The sequence below is a fragment of the Macaca nemestrina genome, chromosome 3, assembly GCF_043159975.1.
Source record: "Macaca nemestrina isolate mMacNem1 chromosome 3, mMacNem.hap1, whole genome shotgun sequence".
In the NCBI taxonomy this organism is placed as follows: domain Eukaryota; kingdom Metazoa; phylum Chordata; class Mammalia; order Primates; family Cercopithecidae; genus Macaca; species Macaca nemestrina.
In genome coordinates, this window is record NC_092127.1 from 31439708 (window position 1) to 31461971 (window position 22264).

The 22264-nt window shown below is 38.4% G+C and overlaps 1 protein-coding gene across 9 annotated transcripts in view; it reads right to left on the reverse strand.

The window, feature by feature from the left end:
* Positions 1-22264, reverse strand: part of LOC105488629 (transmembrane protein 144) — a 106292-nt gene that overhangs the window by 51844 nt on the left and 32184 nt on the right. For 3 of the 9 annotated variants that reach the window (XR_011620869.1, XR_011620870.1, XM_011752864.3), the window contains exons 1-6: positions 17842-18265; positions 16859-16980; positions 15588-15757; positions 13037-13159; positions 10930-11029; positions 8588-8668 (exon numbers count right to left, since the gene is read on the reverse strand). Coding sequence is in view for 7 of the 9 variants with exons in the window: in XM_011752864.3 (XP_011751166.1) it covers positions 8588-8668; positions 10930-11029; positions 13037-13159; positions 15588-15696 (413 nt within the window). In the remaining 2 variants the exon portion in view is untranslated. Of the gene's footprint in view, positions 1-8587; positions 8669-10929; positions 11030-13036; positions 13160-15587; positions 15758-16858; positions 16981-17841; positions 18591-22264 lie in introns of those variants that run through there. The other 6 variants (XM_011752853.2, XM_011752860.2, XM_011752861.3 and 3 more) reach the window with 4 other exon arrangements.

Below are 22264 nucleotides of genomic sequence, written 5' to 3' on the forward strand. Positions count from 1 at the left end.
CCTGGTAGTTAAAGATCGACCCCCGGCCTAACTGATTATGTTATCTATAGATTCCGGACATTGTATGGAAAGGCATTGTAAAAATCCCTGTCTTGTTCTGTTTCGTTCTGATTATCGGTGCCTGCAGCCCCCAGTCACATACTCCTTGCTTGCTCAATTGATCACGACCCTCTCACGCGAACCCCCTTAGAGTTGTGAGCCCTTGAAAGAGACAGGAATTGCTCACTCAGGGAGCTTGGCTCTTAAGACAGGAGTCTTGCCCAATGCTCCAGGCCGAATAAACCACTTCCTTCTTTAACTCGGTGTCTGAGGAGTTTTGTCTGCAGCTCGTCCTGCTACAACCTTACCATTGAAAGAAAAAATAACAGAAAGCAACAACAATAGCATCAACAACAAAAAAATGTCCCCACAAAAAACCCCATTCAAGGGTCAGCAGCCTCAAAGATCGAAACTAGACAAACTCATGAAGATGAGAAAGAATTGATGAAAAAATGCTCAAAACCCAAAAGGCCAGAGTGCCTCTTCCCCTCCAAATGATCACAATGGCTCTCCAGCAAGGGTGCAGAATTGGATGGAGGATAAGATGGATGAACTGACAGAAGTAGGCTTCAGAAGATGGGTAATAAAAAACTCTGCTGAGCTAAAGGAACATGTTCTAATCCAATGCAAAGAAGCCAAGAACCTTGATAAAAGGTTGGGGGAGCTGCTAAGAAGAATAACCAGTTCAGAGAGAAACATAAATGACCTGATGGAGCTGAAAAATATTGCATGAGAACTTCGTGAATCATACACAAGTATCAGTAGCCAAATCAAACAAGCAAAAGAAAGGATAGCAGGGTTTGAAGACCACCTTGCTGAAATAAAGCATGCAGACAAGATTAGAGGAAGAAAGAATCAACAAAGTCTCTAAGAAATACAACACTATGTAAAAAGACTGAGCCTATGATTGATTGGAGTACCTGAAAGAGATGGGGAGAATGGAAACGAGCTGGAAAACACACTTCAGGATTTTATCCAGGAGAACTTCCCTAACCCAGCAAGACAGGCCAACATGCGAATTTAGGAAATACGGAGCACACCACTAAGATACTCCATGAGAAATCAACCCCAAAACACATACTTATCAGATTCTCCAAAGTCGAAATGAAGGAAAAAATGTTATGGGCAGCTCAGCTAAGAGAAAGGCCAGGTCACCTACAAAGGGAAGCCCATCTGAGTAATAGCAGATCTCTCAGAAGAAAATCCATAAGCCAGAAGAGATTGGGAGCCAATATTCAATATTCTTAAAGAAAAGTATTTTCAATCCAGAATTGCATATCCAGCCAAACAAAACTTCAAAGTGAAGGAGAAATAAAATCCTTTCTAGACAAGCAAATGCTGAGAGATTTCGTTACCACCAGGCCTGCTTTCCAAGAGCTCCTGAAAGAAGCACTACATATGGAAAAGAAAAACCGGTACCAGCCACTGCAAAAACACACCAAAATATAAAGACCAATGACACTATGAAGAAACTGCATCAACAAGTGTGCAGAATAACCAGATAGCATCAGGATGACAGGATCAAATTCACATATAACAATATTAACCTTAAATGTAAATGGGATAAATGCCCCAAATAAAAGGCACAGACTGTCAAATTGGAGAGTCAAGACCTATCAGTGTGCTCTATTCAGGAGACCCATTTCACATGCAAAGACACATAGAGACTTAAAATAAAGGGATGGAGGAAAATTTACCAAGCAAATGGAAAGCAAAAAATAGCAGGGATTGCAATCCTTGTCTCTGACAAAACAGACTTTAAGCCAACAAAGATCAAAAAAGATGAAGGGGATTACATAATGGTAAAGGGAACAATTCAACAAGAAGAGTTAACTATTCTAAATATATATTCACCCAATACAGGAGCACTCAGATTCATAAAATAATTTCTTAGAGACCTACAGAGAGACTTAGACTCCCACACAATAATAATGGGAGGTGTTAACACCCCACTGTCGATATTAGACAGATCAACAAAACAGAAAATTAACAGGATATTAACAGGGATATTCAGGACTTGAACCCAGTTCTGGATCAAGTGGATTTAATGGACATTTGCAGAACTCTCTACCCTAAATCAACAGAATATACATTCTTCTCAGTGCCACATAGCATTTATTCTAAAATTGATCACATAATTGGAAGTAAAACACTCCTCAGCAAATGCAAAATAAGTGAAATCATAGTCTCTTAGACCACAGTGCAATCAATTAGAACTCAGGATTAAGAAATTCACTCAAAACCACAAGATTACATGGAAATTGAACAACCTGCTCCTGAATGACTCCTGGGTAAAAAAATGAAATTAAGGCAGAAATAAAGAAGTTCTTTGAAACCAATAAGGACAAAGAGACAATGTACCAGAATTTCTGGGACACAGCTAAAGCAGTGTTAAGAGGGAAATTTATAGTACTAAATGCACACATCAGAAAACTAGAAAGATCTCCAATTGACACCCTAACGTCACAATTAAAATAGCAACAGAGGCAAGAGCAAACTAACCCAAAAGCTAGCAGAAAACAAGAAATAACTACAATCAGAGCAGAACTGAAGGAGATAGAGAGACACACACACACACACACAAATCCCCCAAAAAATCGATGAATCCAGGAGCTGGTTTTTTGAAAAATTTAACAAAATATATACACTGCTAGCTAGACTAATGAAGGAGAAAAGAGAGAAGAATCAAATAGACACAATAAAAAATGATAAAGGGGATATCGCCATTGACCCCACAGAAATACAAACTACCATCAGAGAATACTATAAACACTTCTATGCAGGCTGGGTGCAGTGGCTCACACCTGTAATCCCTGCACTTTGTGGAGGGTGCTAAGGGGGGTGGATTACTTGAGTTTGAGATCAGCCTGGCCAACATGGTGAAACCCCATCGCTACTAAAAATACAAAAGTTAGCCAGGCATGGTTGCAGATGCCTGTAATCCCAGCTACTCAGGAGGCTGAGGCAGGAGAATCATTTAACCCAGGAGGCAGAAGTTGCAGTAAGCTGAGATTGCACCACTGCACTCCAGCCTGGGCAACAGAGTGAGACTCCATCTCAAAACAAAACAAAACAAACAAAAAACTCCACTTCTATGCAAATAAACTAGAAAATCTAGAAGAAATTGATAAATTACTGGACTCATACACCCTCCCAAGACTAAACCAGGAAGAAGTTGAATCCCTGAATAAACCAATACCAAGTTCTGAAATTGAGGCAGTAATTAATAGCCTACCAACCAAAAAAAAAAAAAAATTCCCAGGACCAGATGGATTCACAGCCAAATTCTACTAGAGGTACAAAGAGGAGCTGCTACCAGTACTTCTGAAACTACTCCAAACAATTGAAAAGGAAGGACTCTTCACTCACTCATTTTATGAAGCCGGCATCATCGTGATACTAAAACCAGGCAGAGTCACAGTGAAAAGAGAAAACTTCAGGCCAATATCCCTAATGAACATTGATGTGAAAATCCTCAGTAATGGCAAACTGAATCTGAATACTGGCAAACTGAATCCAGCAGCACATCAAAAAACTTATGCACCATGATCAAGTCAGCTTCATCCCTGGAATGCAAGGCTGTTTCCACATATACAAATCAGTATACATCATCCATCACATAAACAGAACCAAAGACAAAAACCACATGATTATGCCAATAGATGCAGAAAAGACCTTTGATAAAATTCAACATTCCTTCATGTTAAAAACTTTCAATAGACTAGGTATTGATGGAACATATCTCAAAATAATAAAAGCTATTTATGACAAACCCACAGCCAATATCATATTGAATGGGCAAAAGCTGGAAGCATTCCCTTTGAAGACTGAGAAGGATTTCTTTGAACAAGACAAGGATGCCCTCTCTCATCACTTCTATTCAACATAGTATTGGAAGTTCCAGCCAGGGCAATCAGGCGAGAGAGAAATAAAGGGTATTCAAATAGGAAGAGAGGAAGTCAGATTGTCTCTGTTTCCAGATGAAATGACTTTATATTTAGAAAACTCCATCATCTCAGCCCCAAAACTCCTTAAGCTGATAAGCAACTTCAGCAAAGTCTCAGGTACAAAAATCAATGTGCAAAAATCACAAACACTCCTTTACATCAACAGTAGACAAGCAGGGAGCCAAATCATGAATGAACTCCCATTAACAATTGCTATAAAGAGAATAAAATACCAGAGAATACAGCTAACAAGGGATGTGAAGGACCTCTTCAAGGAGAACTGCAAACCCCTGCTTAAGGAAATAAGAGAGGACACAAACAAATGGAAAAACATTTCATCCTCACGGACAGGAAGAACTGATATCATGAAAATGTCCATACTGCCCAAAGTAATTTATAGATTCAATGCTATTCCCATCAAACTACCATTGACATTCTTCACAGAATTAGAAAAAAAACTACTTTAAATTTCATATGGAATCAAAGAAGACTCCATATAGCCAAGACAATCCTAAACAAAAAAGAACAAAGCTAGAGGCATCATGCTACCTGACTTCAAACTATACTACAAGGCTACAGTAACCAAAACAGCATGGTACTGGTACCAAAACAGACATATAGACCAATGGAACAGAACACAGAAACAACACCACATATCTACAACCATCTGATCTTTGACAAACCTGACAAAAACAAGCAATGGGGAATGGATCTTCATTCAATAAATGGTGCCAGAAAAACTGGCTAGCCATATGCAGAAAATGGAAACTAGATCCCTTCCTCACACCTTATACAAAAATTAACTCGAGATGGATTAAAGACTTAAATGTAAAATCCAAGACCATAAAAACCCTAAAAGAAAATCTAGGAAATACCATTCAGGACATAGGCATGGGCAAATACTTCATGACGGAGATGCCAAAAGCAATGGCAACAAAAGCCAAAATTGACAAATGGGATCTAATTAAACTAAAAAGCTTCTGCACAGCAAAAGAAACTATCATCAGAGTGAACAGGCAACTTACAGAATGGGAGAAATTTTTTGCAATCTGCCTGTCTAACAAAGGTTTAATATCCAGAATTTACAAGGAACTTAAACAAATTTACAAGAGAAAAACAACTCCATCAAAAAGTGGGCAAAGGATATGAACAGAGAAATGCAAATCAAAACCACAATGAGATACCATCTCACACCAGTTAGAATGGCAATCATTAAAAAGTCAGGAAACAACAGGTGCTGGAGAGGATGTGGAGAAATAGGAACACTTTTATACCGTTGGTGGGATTGTAAACTAGTTCAACCATTGTGGAAAACAGTATGGCGATTCCTCAAGGATCTAGAACTAGAAGTACCATATGACCCAGCCATCCCATTACTGGGTATATACCCAAAGGATTATAAATCATGCTGCTATAAAGACACATGCACACATATGTTCATTGTGGCACTATTCACAATAGCAAAGACTTGGAATCAACCCAAATGTCCATCAGTGACAGACTGGATTAAGAAAATGTGGTACATATACACCATGGAATACTATGTGGCCATAAAAAAGGATGAGTTTGTGTCCTTTGTAGGGACATGGATGCAGCTGGAAACCATTGTTCTCTGCAAACTATCGCAAGAACAGAAAACAAAACACCACATGTTCTCACTCATAGGTGGGAACTGAACAATGAGATCACTTGGACTCGGGAAGGGGAACATCACACACTGGGGACTATCATGGGGAGGGAGGAAAGGGGAGGGATTGCATTGGGAGTTATACCTGATGTAAATGACGAGTTGATGGGTGCTGACGAGTTGATGGGTGCAGCACACCAACATGGCACAAGTATACATATGTAACAAACCTGCACGTTATGCACATGTACCCTAGAACTTAAAGTATAATAATAATTAAAAAAAAAAGAAAGAAATAAGGGCTGTGGCTTGAGGAAAGGTGATAGCTAGAAACAATGATTTGGGTTTCCTCACAATGTAAAATAATAGATGAAGCTGTGGAGTAAACATAACCCTCCAGGGAAGGCACGTAAAATGAGAAGACAAAAGAATGCAGAGCAGATCCTTAAAGATAATCCAAATCATATTATTATTATTTGAATTGAAAGGGACATTGGTCTTGTTATAGACCTCTGGCTCCTGGATCTTCAAGGAAGCAAATGTTTAACAGAGTGTCCTGAATATTGTTTCTTGGTGTCAGCTCTGCTCTCACCCTACGCACTCTCTCCTGAACCATGGAACATGGAAGACTGAAAATTACATTTCCCAAACTTTATTGGCAGCTAGGTTGTACCAGTGGGAGGCACTTGCATCATTTGAGAAGATGGGAGAAGACATTATGTTTTGGTGGTGCCTCCAGTAGTTTCAGCAGGAGCAGTCGGTCAGGCAGAGGCAATTCAGCAGTATTGTGTGGGCTTCAGGGTTATGGGTGACACCGCCTTTCTTCTTCTTATTTAATTGGGTCTTGTAAACAGTTCCCCGTGTTAAATCCTCTCCTATTTAAAATACCTGGAGTGGTTTTGGTATACTGACTGACAGACACTTTGTATATCACATAAAGAAAATGTAAGGCTAGAAATTAACCAACCTTTAAAAATTAGACTGGCCAGGCGCAATGGCTCACGCCTGTAATCCCACCACTTTGGGAAGCCAAGACGGGCAGATCATGAGGTCAGGAGATCGAGACCATCCTGGCTAACACGGTGAAACCCCGTCTCTACTAAAAATACAAAAAATTAGGCAGCCGCGGTAGCGGGTGCCTGTAGTCCCAGCTACTTGGGAGGCGGAGTTTGCAGTGAGCCGAGATCACTCCACTGCACTCCAGCCTGAGTGACAGAGCAAGACTCCATCTCTAAAAAACAAAACAAAACAAAACAAAACAAAAAAATTAGACTATACAGGGGATAGAAGCAATAATTTTAATTTTAAAAAGAAAAGCAATATCCTAAACGGATGCAACCGTATTTCAAGTGTCTTTACATGGACCATGAAGCTCCAAGTTTATTCAGTGAATATCCTTCAGAACAAACTGATTTAACCGAGTTAAAATAATGAAATGACATATTCCAGAAACTCCTCTTAGCAGAGAAACATAGAAGGGAGCCTAGATGCACTACAGGAAGAGTTCTTGAATTTCCTTGCTACAGACCAAGTTCAAATTGAGCTACAGGGTTCCTTAGGTGCACTGCCTAGTGGAACATAAAGCGGGGCAACAAATACCCAACAGGGAAACAGTAATTGAACATAAATGTTATTAATAAAATAATTGTAATGGCAACTAATACGTAGAGCATTAACCATGTAATCAGCACTATATGAAGCACTAAACATATTTTATTTCATTTAACCCTCAAAATACTTTATGAGGTTGGTGCTATTATTATCCCTCTTTACAAATGGAGAAACCAAAGCTTGGAGAACTGAAGTTATTTGCCCATGGCCACATAGGTGGAAGTGGTAGAACATGAATAATTGATTTGCAATTTTGGAGAATGTATTTTTCTAAATAAAGAAGAAATGTGGAGGAAAACAATGCCTGATAGACTGGGTAAACTGACCTTAAATTGTCATTAAGTCAAAACTAAGCCATGCTATGTTACAGTTTTGGTGTGTAAAGAAATTGTTTTTGAGAGAGCTATTCAGAGTTAGAATTCTGTGTGAATTGTACAAAATACATAAAATTGCCTCTAACCAAAAAAAGTCAGGAATCTGCTATTTTAGAATAATTTATGTTTTTTTTTTCTCCAATTGGCCTGGGGCTACTCTCTAAGGCAACATTTCAATGACAAAGAGATTGTTCCTGAATGTGGCTGGGGAAAAGCCATCATTGTTGAAGGAAGGCAAATATACTGTTCTTTCCCTGAAGAATAAAAAAGTACTAAAATCTTTCTAGACAGTACTATCCATTATGCGAAGAACTGACAGGGAATATAAATGGAATCCAGAGGGGAAAGAAGACTAAATTTAAGGTGACCCAGTTCCTGTTAAGTTTTATGGACTGAACACTGCCATATAGAGATTTAAAGACATTTTCACCCTTATTCACAGAGTGCATACCGCTAGACACAAATGCAACCAAACATGGGCATTCAAAAGAGTATGTGTTCTCACAGGTGAAAGAGTGGCTGTCTAGCTAGGTTGAGAAGAGTGAGTGAGGAGACAGGGAAGTGGAAACTAGGTGAGACAGGAAATGAGTTGTACGTAGAAGAGAGAATCGGTGACTACTCCAGGGGCATCAGGAAGCCAGCAGAATGCTTTTTTTGAATAGCATGTTTTAGTTTGCAAAATATTTGATTCTCATTGATAAGATATGTGTTATGATTTTCTACATATTACAGATGATAAAACTAAGCTTAAGAGCAGTTAAATGATTTTCCAGGTTCTCAGAGTTTTGGAGAGCTAAAGCTGGGGCTCCTGCCCCCCAAATCTGGCACTTTTTGTCCTCTAAAACCAGTCATTGTAAATGACGAATCTGAGGAACAAGCGTGTGGATTTTATGAAATGTAGGTTTAAAAAATGTAAACATATCAGGATCCTTAAAAAAGCACTCTCCATGTTTTAAAGAACAGCAAAATCACTAGAAATGACTGTGTACCTTACTACTGAGAGCCCGGCTCCAATGTAATTTAGCAGTGGATTTGATACTTCTTCTGCATCCAATCCAAACCAACCAAACCTGAAAATCCAGAAAGTCACATCAAATTAAATATTGTTAAGATGTTTCACCATAATGTTTAAGGGCATGGACTCGGAGCCAGATTCCTGGTTCAAATCCCAGCTCTCTCACTTATTAGCTGTGACTTTGGGTAAGTTATTTATTATCGCTGTACCTCAATTTCCAATTTTTTTATTATTATTATTTTTTTTTGAGATGGAGGCTTGCTCTGTCACCCAGGTTGGAGTACAGTGGTATGATCTTGGCTCATTGCAACCTCTGCCTCCTGAATTCAATCTGTTCTCCTGCCTCAGTCTCCCAAGTAGCTGGGACTACAGGTGCCTGTCACCAAGCCTGGCTAATTTTTGTATTTTTAGTAGGGATAGGGTTTTGCCGGTCTGGAACTCCTGAAATCAAGTGATCCACCCACCTCGGCCTCCCAGAGTGCTGGGATTACAGGCGTTAGCCAACGTGCCCAGCTTCCCATGTTTAAAATAGGATAATTATTGTACCTACCTTATAAGTTTGTTACAAAGATTAAATGAGTTAGTATACATAAAAGTACTTGTGAGTGTCTCTTTACTAAGACTAAAAAAGAAGAAGTAGGAGAAAATAGTTCACCTGACTCATGGAAGGTTAATTAATTGGTTACAATATTGTATTGTATATAATTGGTTACAATATTGTATTGTATACGATATTGTATAGTGTTTGGAGTAGACTTTTAAAAAACTTCTAGGTTAAATATCCCTACTCTGTCATTACCACAGATTTTTTTTTCCTACCTTGACATTGCTGTGATCATCACCAAGAATCACTGAGAACCATCCAGGGGCAAGAGGAAAGGAGAAAAGAAGGAAAAGAAAAAGAAAATAGCAGGAGGTGGGGAATGGGGAAAGGATGGGAGACAATGTATTGGAAGTTAGTAAGTTGGTTTGTTTTGTTGTTTTGAGGTGGTTATAATGCTTTGAGTGGAAAGGGAGTCCAAAAGGTAAGATGAGAATAACACCCTACATTCTACTCATTTTTCCAAAATTGATTTGAATGTTAATCTTAATGCTGACCAAGGGCACCAGTCTGATAGAACTTTGTGTAATGATGGGGCTGTTCTCTATCTTCACTGCACAAAAGAGTAGCCCCTCCTCATATGTAGCTACTGAGCACACCCAAGTGGCTAGTGCAACCCAGAAACTGGAGGTTTAATTTTATCAATTTAAATTAATTTAAATTTAAATATAAACGGCCTCCTGTGGTTTCTGGCTACTCTATTGGACAGCGCAACGCTAGAGCTGGGGCTGGCAAACTTTTTCTCAAGGGCCAGACTGTAAATAATTTAAGCTTTGAGGGTCAGTTATTCCCTTGCTGCTCAACTCTACCACTGTGATAGAAAAACAGCCATGGACAGTCCTTAAATAGATGGGTTTGGCTGTGTTCTGATAAAACGTAATTTATAGAAATGGCTGGGAAACCAGACCATGGTTTGCCAACCCTGCTCTAGAGGGAAGAATATGTGCTCTGGAACTAGAAGACCTGGGTTTGAATCCTAGCTTCTTAGTTCTGTGACCTACAGTAAATTACTTAACCTCTTTGGGTATCTACTCTAAGATAGTGCTTCCTTCATGTATTTGTGAAAGTGAGATGATAATGATGCATAGAACATGTCCAGCAAACTGTGACACAACAGAAAGGGACAATAAACATCAGTTTCCTTTTTCTCTCTCTACCTCTGTTTCCCAGATTTAATGCTACACTATATCTTGATCAAATATCTAGATTATTTATTTATTTACTTATTTATTTATTTATTTATTTTGAGACAGAGTCTCGCTCTGTTGCCCAGGCTGGAATGCAGTGGCGTGATCTTGTCTCACTGCAAGCTCCGCCTCTGGGGATCATGCCATTCTTCTGCCTCAGCCTCCTCAGCAGCTGGGACTACAGGTGCCGGCCACCATGTCCGGCTAATTTTTTGTATTTTCAGTAGAGACGGGGTTTCACCGTGTTAGCCAGGATGGTCTCAATCTCCTGACATTGTGATCTGCCCGCCTTGGCCTCCCAAAGTGCTAGGATTACAGGTGTGAGCCTGTAAATATATTTAATTTCTACATATTCTAAATATTAAGAATTTGGGGCAAATAGCAATAGAAGGTGGCATATTTGATGTGTATGTTTTACCAGCTATAAACTCTGTGAGAATAAGAATCACATGTTATTCCTCTCAGTAAGCACTTGCCTTACGAAGAATATGGGTAAAATCTTAGTTGAACTAATTTGACTTGAATTACCTTGAGCTTGCCCAGCCAGTTAAGGCATTAAATGATCCCCAGATTAAGATTCCAAGGCCTAATCCAATGGTTTTGATAATTGGGACAACAGCAATGTTCCCTGTAGATGTAACATACAGAAGAAACATGTTACTTCCAATATAGAAAATACATTTATAAATAGAATTAGTTTTTATTCTAACTTCAACTGAAGTGTATGGGATTTGGACAAATTTAGTAAAGCACAGTTCCTTATTTTTTAAGTAAAATAACCATATTTTTGGCATTAAATTTATGATTATGATTGCTAAAAGAACTAGGCTCAGGGAAAAAGTCTACAAAGAAAAATGTTGAACTCCTAATTGTCCAGAGGTTTCTCACCCTTAGGATAGCTCTCTATTCTGTGACTCTTCATGGAAGCTGTCAGTGATAAATTATCAGTGACCATCCTCTGAGACTTGAACTAGGGCCAATTACTGGCAGAAGTCTTTGGCCATAAAACAGGCTCAGAATTTGCTCTTCCATGATTGCTGATTTGTCTTCTGGATTTCTGGATTTCCACATTCATTTTTTTATGTTTTGAGGGTCACTGAGGGCCAAATCCATATACATATATATTTTTGGTCTGTCCTACAATCTCTTCTTGAAAGGTTACCTCTTTAGGATTCCATGACGTCCTCATCACTTGATTCTCCTCCTGTTTCTCTCTTTAGCTCTTTCTCTAGCTGCTATTTTTCATCATTCCTTCTGGAATAAGGTACCTCCTAAAGATTTTCCCTTGAGCATATTTGTCCCCTTGCTTTATTGTCCTTTGGGTACTTGACCTAATTTCATGTTTTCAGCTACCAGCTAAAGGTGCATGTTCCCAGTGCTACAGCTCTAACCTGGACCTACTTTAGAGTTTTAATATTATTCTCCAAACCATCAAGAAGAAATCTCCAACCAGATGTTTTCTATGGTGGAAACATCAGGATGTTCATGCTCAGAAAGGGCCAAGCTGAACCCATCCTTTTCCCTTTCAAACATGTTCTTTTTCCTTTCCTCACATGTGTCAATACCACCACCCTCCTAATCACCTGTAATCAAATCTCTACGCTATCATTGGCCCCTCCCATTCTGCTATGTCCTATATGCTATCAGTTGCTCCAACCTATGGCATCCACATTTGCAACATATCTCAAATTGGACTCTTTCCCCACGGAAACTCAGTGGAATCTGCTGGGTGAACAGAAATGCTCTCGTGGCTATAAAGATCTGCAGGATGGATGGATGTTTCGTCTGTTCCTGTCCCTCTATTAGATATGACAAGCAATCACACTGAGGTATAAGTGAGGTATAATAATGTAAATCTTGGTGGAAATCTAAAAGCTAACTCTTTTGTCTTCTAACTTATGAACTTCACTAAATCATTTAACTCCTCAGAGACTCAAATTAAGTGGGTAATAAATAAATTTTAATTTTAATTTTTTAAATAAATTTTTAACATTTTCACATGTATTTGCTCTTAATGAAATTATTTCTAAAGGTCATTGATACTTGGAATTCTCTTTGCTGAAGAAAAAAAACCTCCTGGGGTGTATTTATATTAATTGAAGGGAAACACTTGATTGACCAAGCCAAGTTACAAATTCTAATTATATAGTTTCAGGTACTGATAAGGCAACAGAAAGATTTTTGTTTACTTTGCTTTTCTGTTAACAAGCCCTTTTGAAATGAAGTATCTTCACATTGGCCTAATTAGGTTAAGCCCTAAAAATGATATTAGTAGAGATTACTATTTAATAAATATTTTCTGATAAACATCCTGGAAAAAAGGGGCAGAACACACTAAAATAATAAATGAGTTATGCTTGAATAGATGGAGAATAATTAAAATGTTTTTACTGTAATAATTTTCTACCACGAACTTAGAAGTAAATCATTTAGAGGAATAAATCAGGTGGAACAAATCAGGTAAAGCACCAAAAATATTCATTGAGCATGTGAAGGCAAGAAAGTAGTTAATTTCTAGTATCTATGACTAAGGGTTATTCAGAATCACTGTTTGTGCTATTTCCTCCTACTGTGAGCGAGAATTATTTTGATCATTATGTTACATAATAAAAGTATAAATTATATCAGACATTACCTGTTGCCCAAATGCAGCCTCCAAGCATTGCAAAAGGCCAAAACTTTGGGCAATGCAATATCAGATTGACCACCAAGGCAACCAACCATATGGCAGCACAAAGGACCCACTGGAGAAACATTCCTGGAAATAAACAAACTCGGTGTTAGTGGTTCAAATTGAATTGAATAAATTTGTGCTCAGGAATATCTATGAGGTGGTATTATAGGAATGGTCACAATTTATTGAATGCCATATGCCATGGACTTTGCACATTTCATTCTTATGACTACTCTGCATCATAATTAACCCCAGCTCAAAGATAGAGAAAATGAATCTGCAATTAAGCAATGTGTCCAAACAGGTAGTAGTTTGTTGAGCTGGAATTTAAACCCAGGTTGACTCCAAGGCTTAGACACGGTGTGCTCTGGCTTAATATTATTTTTTTCTATTAGACAAATCAAGAATTTTCAGCCAAAGAGTGATGGCAAGACCAAGTGCATATTCTCATTCAGATGCCACACTGAGTACTCTTGCATCCCCAAAACCAGGTAGTAAGTACTTCAGAATAGCATGACAGTAATTTAAACCTTCAGTGACCATTTATGCCAGCTCTGGGATAAAAATAAAATCATTTATGGTCATACATAGGCCTCATACAGTTAGAGTTCAATGCCTATGATGAGTCAGGCATTATAAACCTGAGAATTAGCTTTCTAGGTCAAGGTTACTCTACTTTCTATACTTTGAGTTGCCATTTTCCAGTTATCTGAAGATAAGCTGGTGATGAGGTGTATCTGTACCTTTTTGAGGCTTCTGCATCACTAAGGATTTAAAGATTAAAAGGATGAGCAAATAGTTGACATTGAAAGAAATACTGAGGCAGTTAAAACTCAATGGATTACTTCTGGCACTAACTTTGGAAGATTGTTGCCCTTCTTGGATTCAATCTCATGGTGGAGGAGAGAGAAAAAATGGCTGCTAATCTCTATGACAAAAGAGTAGAATCAGCCAGGCATGGTGACTCCCGTCTGCAATCCTAACACTTTGGGAGGCCAAAGTGGGTGGACTGCCTGAGCTCAGGAGTTCGAGACCAGCCTGCACAACATGGTGAGACTCCATCTCTACTAAAACTACAAGAAATTAGCCGAGTGTGGTAGTGTGTGCCTGTAGTTCCAGCTACTTGGCAGGCTGAGACATGAGAATCACTTGAACCCTAAAGGCGGAGGTTGCAGTGAGCCAAGATTATGATACTTCACTCCATCCTCGGTGCAAGAGTGAGACTCTGTCCCCTCAAAAAAATGAAAAATAAAAAATAAAAAGAGTAGAATCACAGAGATGAAAAGAAACTTCATTTTATAAGTTGTTCGCTTTACAAATGAGAAACTGAAAACAGCAGAGCTGGTAATATTTGCCCAGGATCACAAAGCTAATTGTGGAAGACTAAAAGCTAGATCCTCTACCCATTTTTTTTTTGTTCCTCAGGTAGTTCCTATTCTTGTCCTAACTCCAGAGGAAAAGAGAAGAAAGGCCCTGGAGCAAAACAATTTGTAATCGTATTTTCTAAGTGCACGAAGACAAAGAATTGGGGAAATAACACAACTGTGGTCAGGTAATAAATACTACCAAAGAAGTAATCTCAACATGTGTTCACCATCAATCTCAATTCCTTCTCCCGGCTTCAATATGGAAGTCAGGTAAATACAAATAACTCTTGCTTCTCCTTCTCCAAAACTCACATTAGTCAGTTCTGCTATGATGTAACATGTGCATTCCTTGAAATCACTGCACTATGCAAAATCATGCAGTAAAAACTACAGAGCATATGGAGAAAATGGGACTAGGGGAACAACACTCAACCCAATTAAAATGGTAGTACAGTTTTAACTGGTTAACTGGTTAATTACATGAATGCTGTAATAAATAGGGCATTTTAATTGAAAAAGTCCAGAAGTTTGCTCCTGGAAGTGGGTATCCAAAGGGTTGCGGCTTAAAAGTTACTGTGAAGGTGTTGGGTGAGGAGTTCTGATAGCAGATGTGGTTGGATGGAATACTTCATGACCACATGTGGTGAGCTAAGGGAGCTGGTCGATATTTGAAGGACGTGCGGGTATATGCGTGCATTGTGTGCATTATCACACATCTTTATTCATCTAGGTGCAGTTTTCTGTGTTTATCTAGAGCTTTCTCACACACAAAATTGCACATAAGCCAGCCAAAAATCTGTTATGCTTAAATTGTTCTCCAATATATCAATCATGTTGAAGATTCATGTTTTCAAAACAAGTGTTATTAGTAGAACTGACTATAAATTTCTTCCATTCATATAATGGCCCAAGAGCTTTCCTGACAGTAACCTCCCTAGCTTTACCATGAAACAACCTTAGTGGTTCTCCTATTCTGACTTGCAGACAAACTGGTATGGGCACTGTCAAATGATTAATTTTAAGCTCTATTCATTAGGTATCAAGATCAACATGATTTATTTTTGTAGCTGTACTTTTAAAAGACCAAAAAAGGAACTTCATTTTTAAAAATAATATAACGTTAACAATCAAGGAAAAATAATTACCATCACCAGTATCAAATTTTTTAAGTGGCACAAAATTTGAGCCAAACAAAAGGATAGCTACAAAACAGGAGATGTAACCAAAGGTTAGGTCTGCTCCATTATTGCTCATGGTTCCAGTCTTGATGAGTTTAGCTGGTTCACTTTAGACTTGATGTACTTTTCAGGAGCTTCTGAAATTAAAAAAAAAAAAAAAAGAAAAGAAACAATTGAGATGTGAATCTGTGAACAAATTGTGATTCACATATTTATCAAATTTTTCAAAAGTATGCTAAGACTCCTTTCTGTGGATAGTTAGGACATGACAGAAGTATATATTATGCTTGTACTTCATGCTCATTTATTCTATCAGCAAATATTTTTGATCACTAGCCTACAATTTAAAAAGAACAACTTTGTCTTCAGGGCTTGAAAGCCTAACTTCTTCTAAGATCTGAAGACAATTTTTAGTACATTACAAAAAAAAAAAAAAAAAATTCTCCTGTGTAGATTCCACCACTGCAGAAAGTTTTAGTGAACAACACAGCTAAACTTATTTAACAGCTCTAGCTCCTCTATGAAGAAAAGGACTAAAACCACAAATAACCAAGAATTAGACATTTTTTCATAAAGTTAGCACTTAGAAAAGGCCACTGAATACAATTCAGATTTTTAGTTTCCTGAGATACAGGAGAAAAAAACACCACCAAAGTAATTTTATCACAGGGTGCAGAGTCTTTCCACAATGCCATCTTGGATTCTTTCATATTTAGCACACTGGCCCTTTGGAATAAGCCCCCTGGAATAGAATCAGAATAATCCAGTGGTTTCTTTTTCCCTGCAAATTTAATGTTATATTAATAACTTCTTGTATATATGTATTGAATAAAGTACACCTGAAATCAAATCACCTTTCCTTGTTATTTTATTTCACAATGACAAACATTTAAAGGTCCATGTATTGTTCCTGATGTGTTCTTGCAGAGAATATTAAATATACAACAACCTACAAAATATATTATTTACCATTATTAAAGATAGTTTAACTGAAAACAAGGATCACTTCAAAACTGGTCATAAACTTTAGTAAAGAATACGTGTATTTGAAATTGTGTGGACTTTCTTAAAACAAAAACAAAAACACATTGCTATTAAGAAAACATCCTCTATAGGGATGTGGTTGAGGAAGAGACACTGAGGCACATTTCAACATTGACACAATAATGCTATTCAATAAATATAAGAATAATTCTACTGTTAGGCTCAAAGAGAGGTTCAGCCCTGCAGAGACTTACATGGGTTATGACTCAAGGGTCAGCTGAAGCAGGTGCTTGCTGCTAAGATAACAGAGGTGCCAAGATAACAGAGGTGCAACAGGTCAGAGATGCAGGAAGTGTCTTGAAAAGCTAACCTATGACTAAAAAGACACATGATTGGGTGATAACGCATTATTTTCTCCTCATTTTAATTAACAACAAGCAAAGCAAAGCAAAACCTTTATGTGCACATTCATAAAAAGAGAATGTCTAACCTTCAAGAGTGGCAAATTATTTATTGAAAAGAAGGCTCCACAAAGGCCCTACACCTCTGAAACGGAGAGAATAATTTGACATGCTAATTAGAGTGCATGAGCTGCATTTTGACTACTGAATAAACATCAATCAGTTATTACCTACAGATAAATGAAGTTTATCGCATGCAGCTCTTGTACATTTCAGAGCATGTGATCTTATTTCATTGTGAATTGGCAATAACTTACTGTCTTTAAAAAGGCTCTACCTCGCTCTAAAACAATGAAATTTTTGTGGAAAAGAAAAGGAGTATCACTCCATCCAGCACATTTTTTTCCAATTCTTCCTGCACAAAACCTAAAAAGTCTCAAACATTAATGTTTTCTTTTCAGAGTCCGCTGATATTTTGTCAAACTGTATTAATTCATTTTTATTTTATTACTTTTGTTTCATTTATTAGTAAATACTTCTCCTTTACATTTTTCCTAGTAATTTAAACTTCTACGCAGACTTGGAAAAAATTCGTATTTGGTATGTTCTGATCAATACTGTTTGCTCCACTCCAACTAAAATTTCCTTTTTAGTTTCATGTTGATTTCCCCAAATCTCCCGGCAAGTACCGCCTGTCTTTGGGCTAAAATTAACAGTGCTTGAATGTATTTATTCTGAGCCTTGATTTTTCTTTTTAACCATGAGCACGTTTTTGAAAAATCATGAGACGCTCCCCTGCAAAGCGACTTTGCTTTCCTTTGACTGGCTGTACTCACTGCGTTCCGGGCTGGCGGCTGAAACTCCTTCCTACTCAGCGCCGGCGCGATCCGCCCCTACATGCCTGCGTGGAGCCGGAGCCTGACTCATTCCCTCTACGTGCTGGGGGCGGTCTGGCCAGCCTTTACTTTCTGCGGGAACAATTTCCCACACACCGGCCGGGAGGAGAGGGGAGGGCTCTAGCACCCGTGACCCAAAGTCCCATTCCCAGGGTGCTCGCGAAGAGCGCCAATCCAGCCTTGACTTCCTGCTGGGACGTTTACCTCCCTAAGGAGGGTGGAGAGGGGAGGGCTTTAGCACCGGTGACCCAGAGGCCTTCACAGGACAGCAGGTTGGGGAACGCCTTCCTTCAGTTGCTCTCCTGGAGTGAATTGTCAGGTGGCTCATGAGGAGTCGTCAACCTTGGGTGGGTCAACCAGGAAACTAGAAGAGTTTTGTGTATTTCAAGACGTGATTATTCAGGGAACTCTCAGCATGTCACCCTCTCTAAGTGTCACAGAGGGAGGTATTATTTGTGCAGTTTGTGGATAAAACAAAAGGTTGAGGAATTTCGCACCACTGTAAAAGATTATCTCAAGTGAATTTTTCCATTTGGTATTAAGAAATTCATCTGCACCACGGATGTCAGTAACATCTCTCGTGACATCACAAGATTTCACTTGTAATCACTAACTATAGATGCAACCAAGCCATTTATCTGTACAGGCCATTTATCTGTATTTTTTTGTTTTGTTGTGTTTTTGTAGACGGAGTCTCGCTCTGTCGTCCGAGCTGGAGTGCAGTGGCGCGATCTCGGCTCACTGCAAGCTCCGCCTCCTGGGTTCAAGCAATTCTCCTGCCTCAGCCTCCCGAGTTAACTGGACTACAGGCGCCCACCACCACAACCGGCTAATTTTTTGTATTTTTTGTAGAGATGGGGTTTCACCGTGTTAGCCAGGATGGTCTGGATCTCCTGACCTTGTGATCCGCCCACCTCGGCTTCCCAAAGTACTGGGATTACAAGCGTGAGCCGCTGCTCCAGGCCTGTATTTTTATCTAATATGTACTTAGTGTCACATGAGAATATATGTTCTAGGTTTCTCAAGCTTGACTGCACATAATGGCCGAGGGAAGTGGCTTTAAAAAACAAAATAAAACAAAACTAATATCTGGATCCAATACCAAAGCAATTAAAATAGAATCTCTGAGTATGTGACTCAGGAATCATTTCCTTTCAAAAGTCTTCCCGGGCTGACTCTAATGTGAAGCTAGGCTCAAGAATCATATTCTAATCAATACTTTTCAAACTGTATTGCCAGTAAGAATAACCTGAGGAATGGGTTAAAATGCAGGTTCCCAACATCTTTATTTAGATTTTGAGGAACATTGTTCTAGTTCTGTACTGTCCAATACGTAGCCACTAGCAGCATGTGGTTATTTAAAATTAAATCACAATAAAATATTTAGTAGTTCGCTTGCACTGGACACCTTTCAAGTGCTCAGTAGCCAGATATGCAGATTATAGAACATTTCTGTCATTGCAGAAAGTTCTACTGGAAAGTACAACTGCAGAAAGTTGTACTTCCATGGCTAGACTGTTAGCCATGGAAGTACAAAGGTTACCCAGATAAAATCATCTCTTCAGTCGGAAGAGATATATACAGGCTTGCCTGTAATACCAGCACTTTGGGAGGCTGAGGCGGGGGGCTCATGAGGTCAGGCATTGGAGACCAGCTTGGCCAACATGGTGAAACCCTGTCTCTTCTAAAAATACAAAAATTAGCCGGGCGTGGTGGTGCATGCCTGTAATCCCAGCTACTTGGGAAGCTGAGGCAGGAGAATCACTTGAACCCGGAGGCGGAGGTTGCAATGAGCCAAGATAACACCACTGCTCTCTAGCCTGGACGACAGAGCAAGACTCCATCTCAAAAAAAAAAAAAAAAAAAAAGAAATCATCTCTTCATGTGGGTTCACATATACCAAAGGATGCAAACTTTAAGTTGGAAAGGGGAACTGCAGGTTCTGTGCTAGTCTGAGTTCAAAGAAAGCTTCTCTGAGGAAGTGATATTTAACTGGAGACCATCCATCCAGTGGTTGGTAATGGGTGTAGCATTCACAGGAAGGAGAAAACACAAGGACTGTTAAAAGATGACATTTCCTAAAAGGAAGTTCTGCCTTAAACATTAATCACATTCATAAACTATCATGTCAGCTGAGCAGATGGGAAGGCAAAATAACATTTCATTTAAAGAATTAAAGCAGCAAAACTTTTTCACTTAAGGAAGAGGATTAATTTAGCAGTTCAGAAAGATTTTGAAGAAATCAGTTCCCCTTTTCACATATGCACACTTAAGACATACACACATATACAAACTCGCTTCCAAAAATATAGGGCCTAAATCCAACCTAGAATTGTTTCACTTCATTGTCACAAGATCATGTGATTTATTCTTGCTTCAGACTCACATGAAGAAGTTAAAGCTTGTGTCAGCATTTGTTGAGAATTTCTGAAGTCTGAAAGTGAGTTGGGGGCTGAATTAGGCCTGAGAAGATTCATTAAGGGATATGCCAGGCCATTGCTTTTTACATTATGCCACAGAGCAAATCCAAACATGGATGACTCTATTCTTAAACTGAAATTTTTCTTTCAAATTGTTTCCTATACATTAATGCCTAAATATAATGGTCAGTATTGGAAGAGTCCTGGCAGACACTAGAAGATCCAGGTTCTGATTTTAGCTTCATCTGTTAGCAATATTTCTCAGGGAAACTCATTTAGTCTTTTTAAACCTCAATTTCTTAACATGTAAAATGATAATAATAAGACCTGTGCACCTCCCCCTTTTATATGGTCAGAAGATATATATATATATAAAACATTATGTATATATAACGTTATGTATATATAACATTATTACTAGGACTTCTGGTTTCTGCTCTGACATTTGAAAGGTGTGAAAGTCTCCACTCCCATCATCACAACAAGAAAAAAATGAGCAAATCAAAAATCAACAACTCTTTTTAGATCTGCAGAGAATTGATGTCATAGGACATGCCACCTCTTTGCAAACTGAACAGATAGATGAATACAGAGAATTACAGCTTATCAGGACAGCAAAAACTACTGGAGCCAGTAAAGGGTAGGGGGCCATTTATACAGTATTTGGTATATTGCTGAAGCCTGAGTGTGGACTAACTTGAGAGTTGAAAACTCGGAGACAGAGGGAATCATTCATATAGGAGCATCCACACATTAATGAGTTTTACTTTCAGAAGATAGGACAAAACTTTCCTCTCTTTTTCTGGCATGTGGGAGGAAAAAAATAACTACTTGAAATATATTCAGAAACAAAAGCCTGCCCTCAAGGTAAACTTTACCCCAGAGCTTTATCTGAATTAGAGAAAAGGCAACTAGACAGTCTGAACACCTTCTACACTTTCTTTCTCACATAAGGAGAAAAACAAAAGAAGAAACTCTTATGAAGTAAGTTCACAACTCAGGGATTTTGGACAACCAGAAAACAAAGTTTTAGATGTTGGCGAAGATACAGAGAAAAGGGAATGCATATACACTGTTGATGACGATGTAAACTAGAACAACCCTTACGGAAAACAGTATGGGGATTTCTCAAATAACTGAAAATAGAAGTACCATTCAGCCCAGCAATCCTACTATTGGGTATCTACTCCAAGGAAAAGAAATTGTTATATCAATGACACTTGCACTCATATATTTATTGGGGTACTATTTACAATAGCAAAGTCATGGAGTCATCCTAAGTGTCCATCAGTAGTTGATTGGATAAAGAAAATGTGGTATATATAAACTATGGAATATTATGCGGCCATAAAAAGCAGTGAAATCATGTCCTTTGCAGCAACATGAATAGAGCTAGAGGCCATTGTCCTAAGTGAAATAACTCAGACAGAAAATAAAGTACTGCACACTCTCGCTTATAAGTGGGAGCTAAACAATGGGTACACGTGGATATAAAGGTGAAATAATAGATACTAGGGACTCCAAAACAGAGAAAGGTGGGAGAGGAGAGCAGGTTGAAAAATTATCTATTGTCTCTAATGTTTACTGTTTGGGTGATGGGTTTACTAGAAGCCAAAACCTCACCATTACAGAATATATCCATGTAGGAAACCTGCACATGTGCCTTCTGAATCTAAAAATTTTAAAAAAGAAATAATAATAAAAAAATAGAGATTTTTATCATAACATTATAGAATGTATCAACTCTCCAATATCTTATGACCACATAAATAGTGCTCTGGTATAATAACTGTGGATCACAACTAGAGAGAGTTGCAAGACACAGACTCTGCTTAAGAATGAGTCTCTAAGAAAACCCAAAAACAACAAATAGGGGAGACAAAAATAAAGATATTAGAGAAAATAGAAGCCTCCGATCCTTACAGCTACAACCACCATTAAGC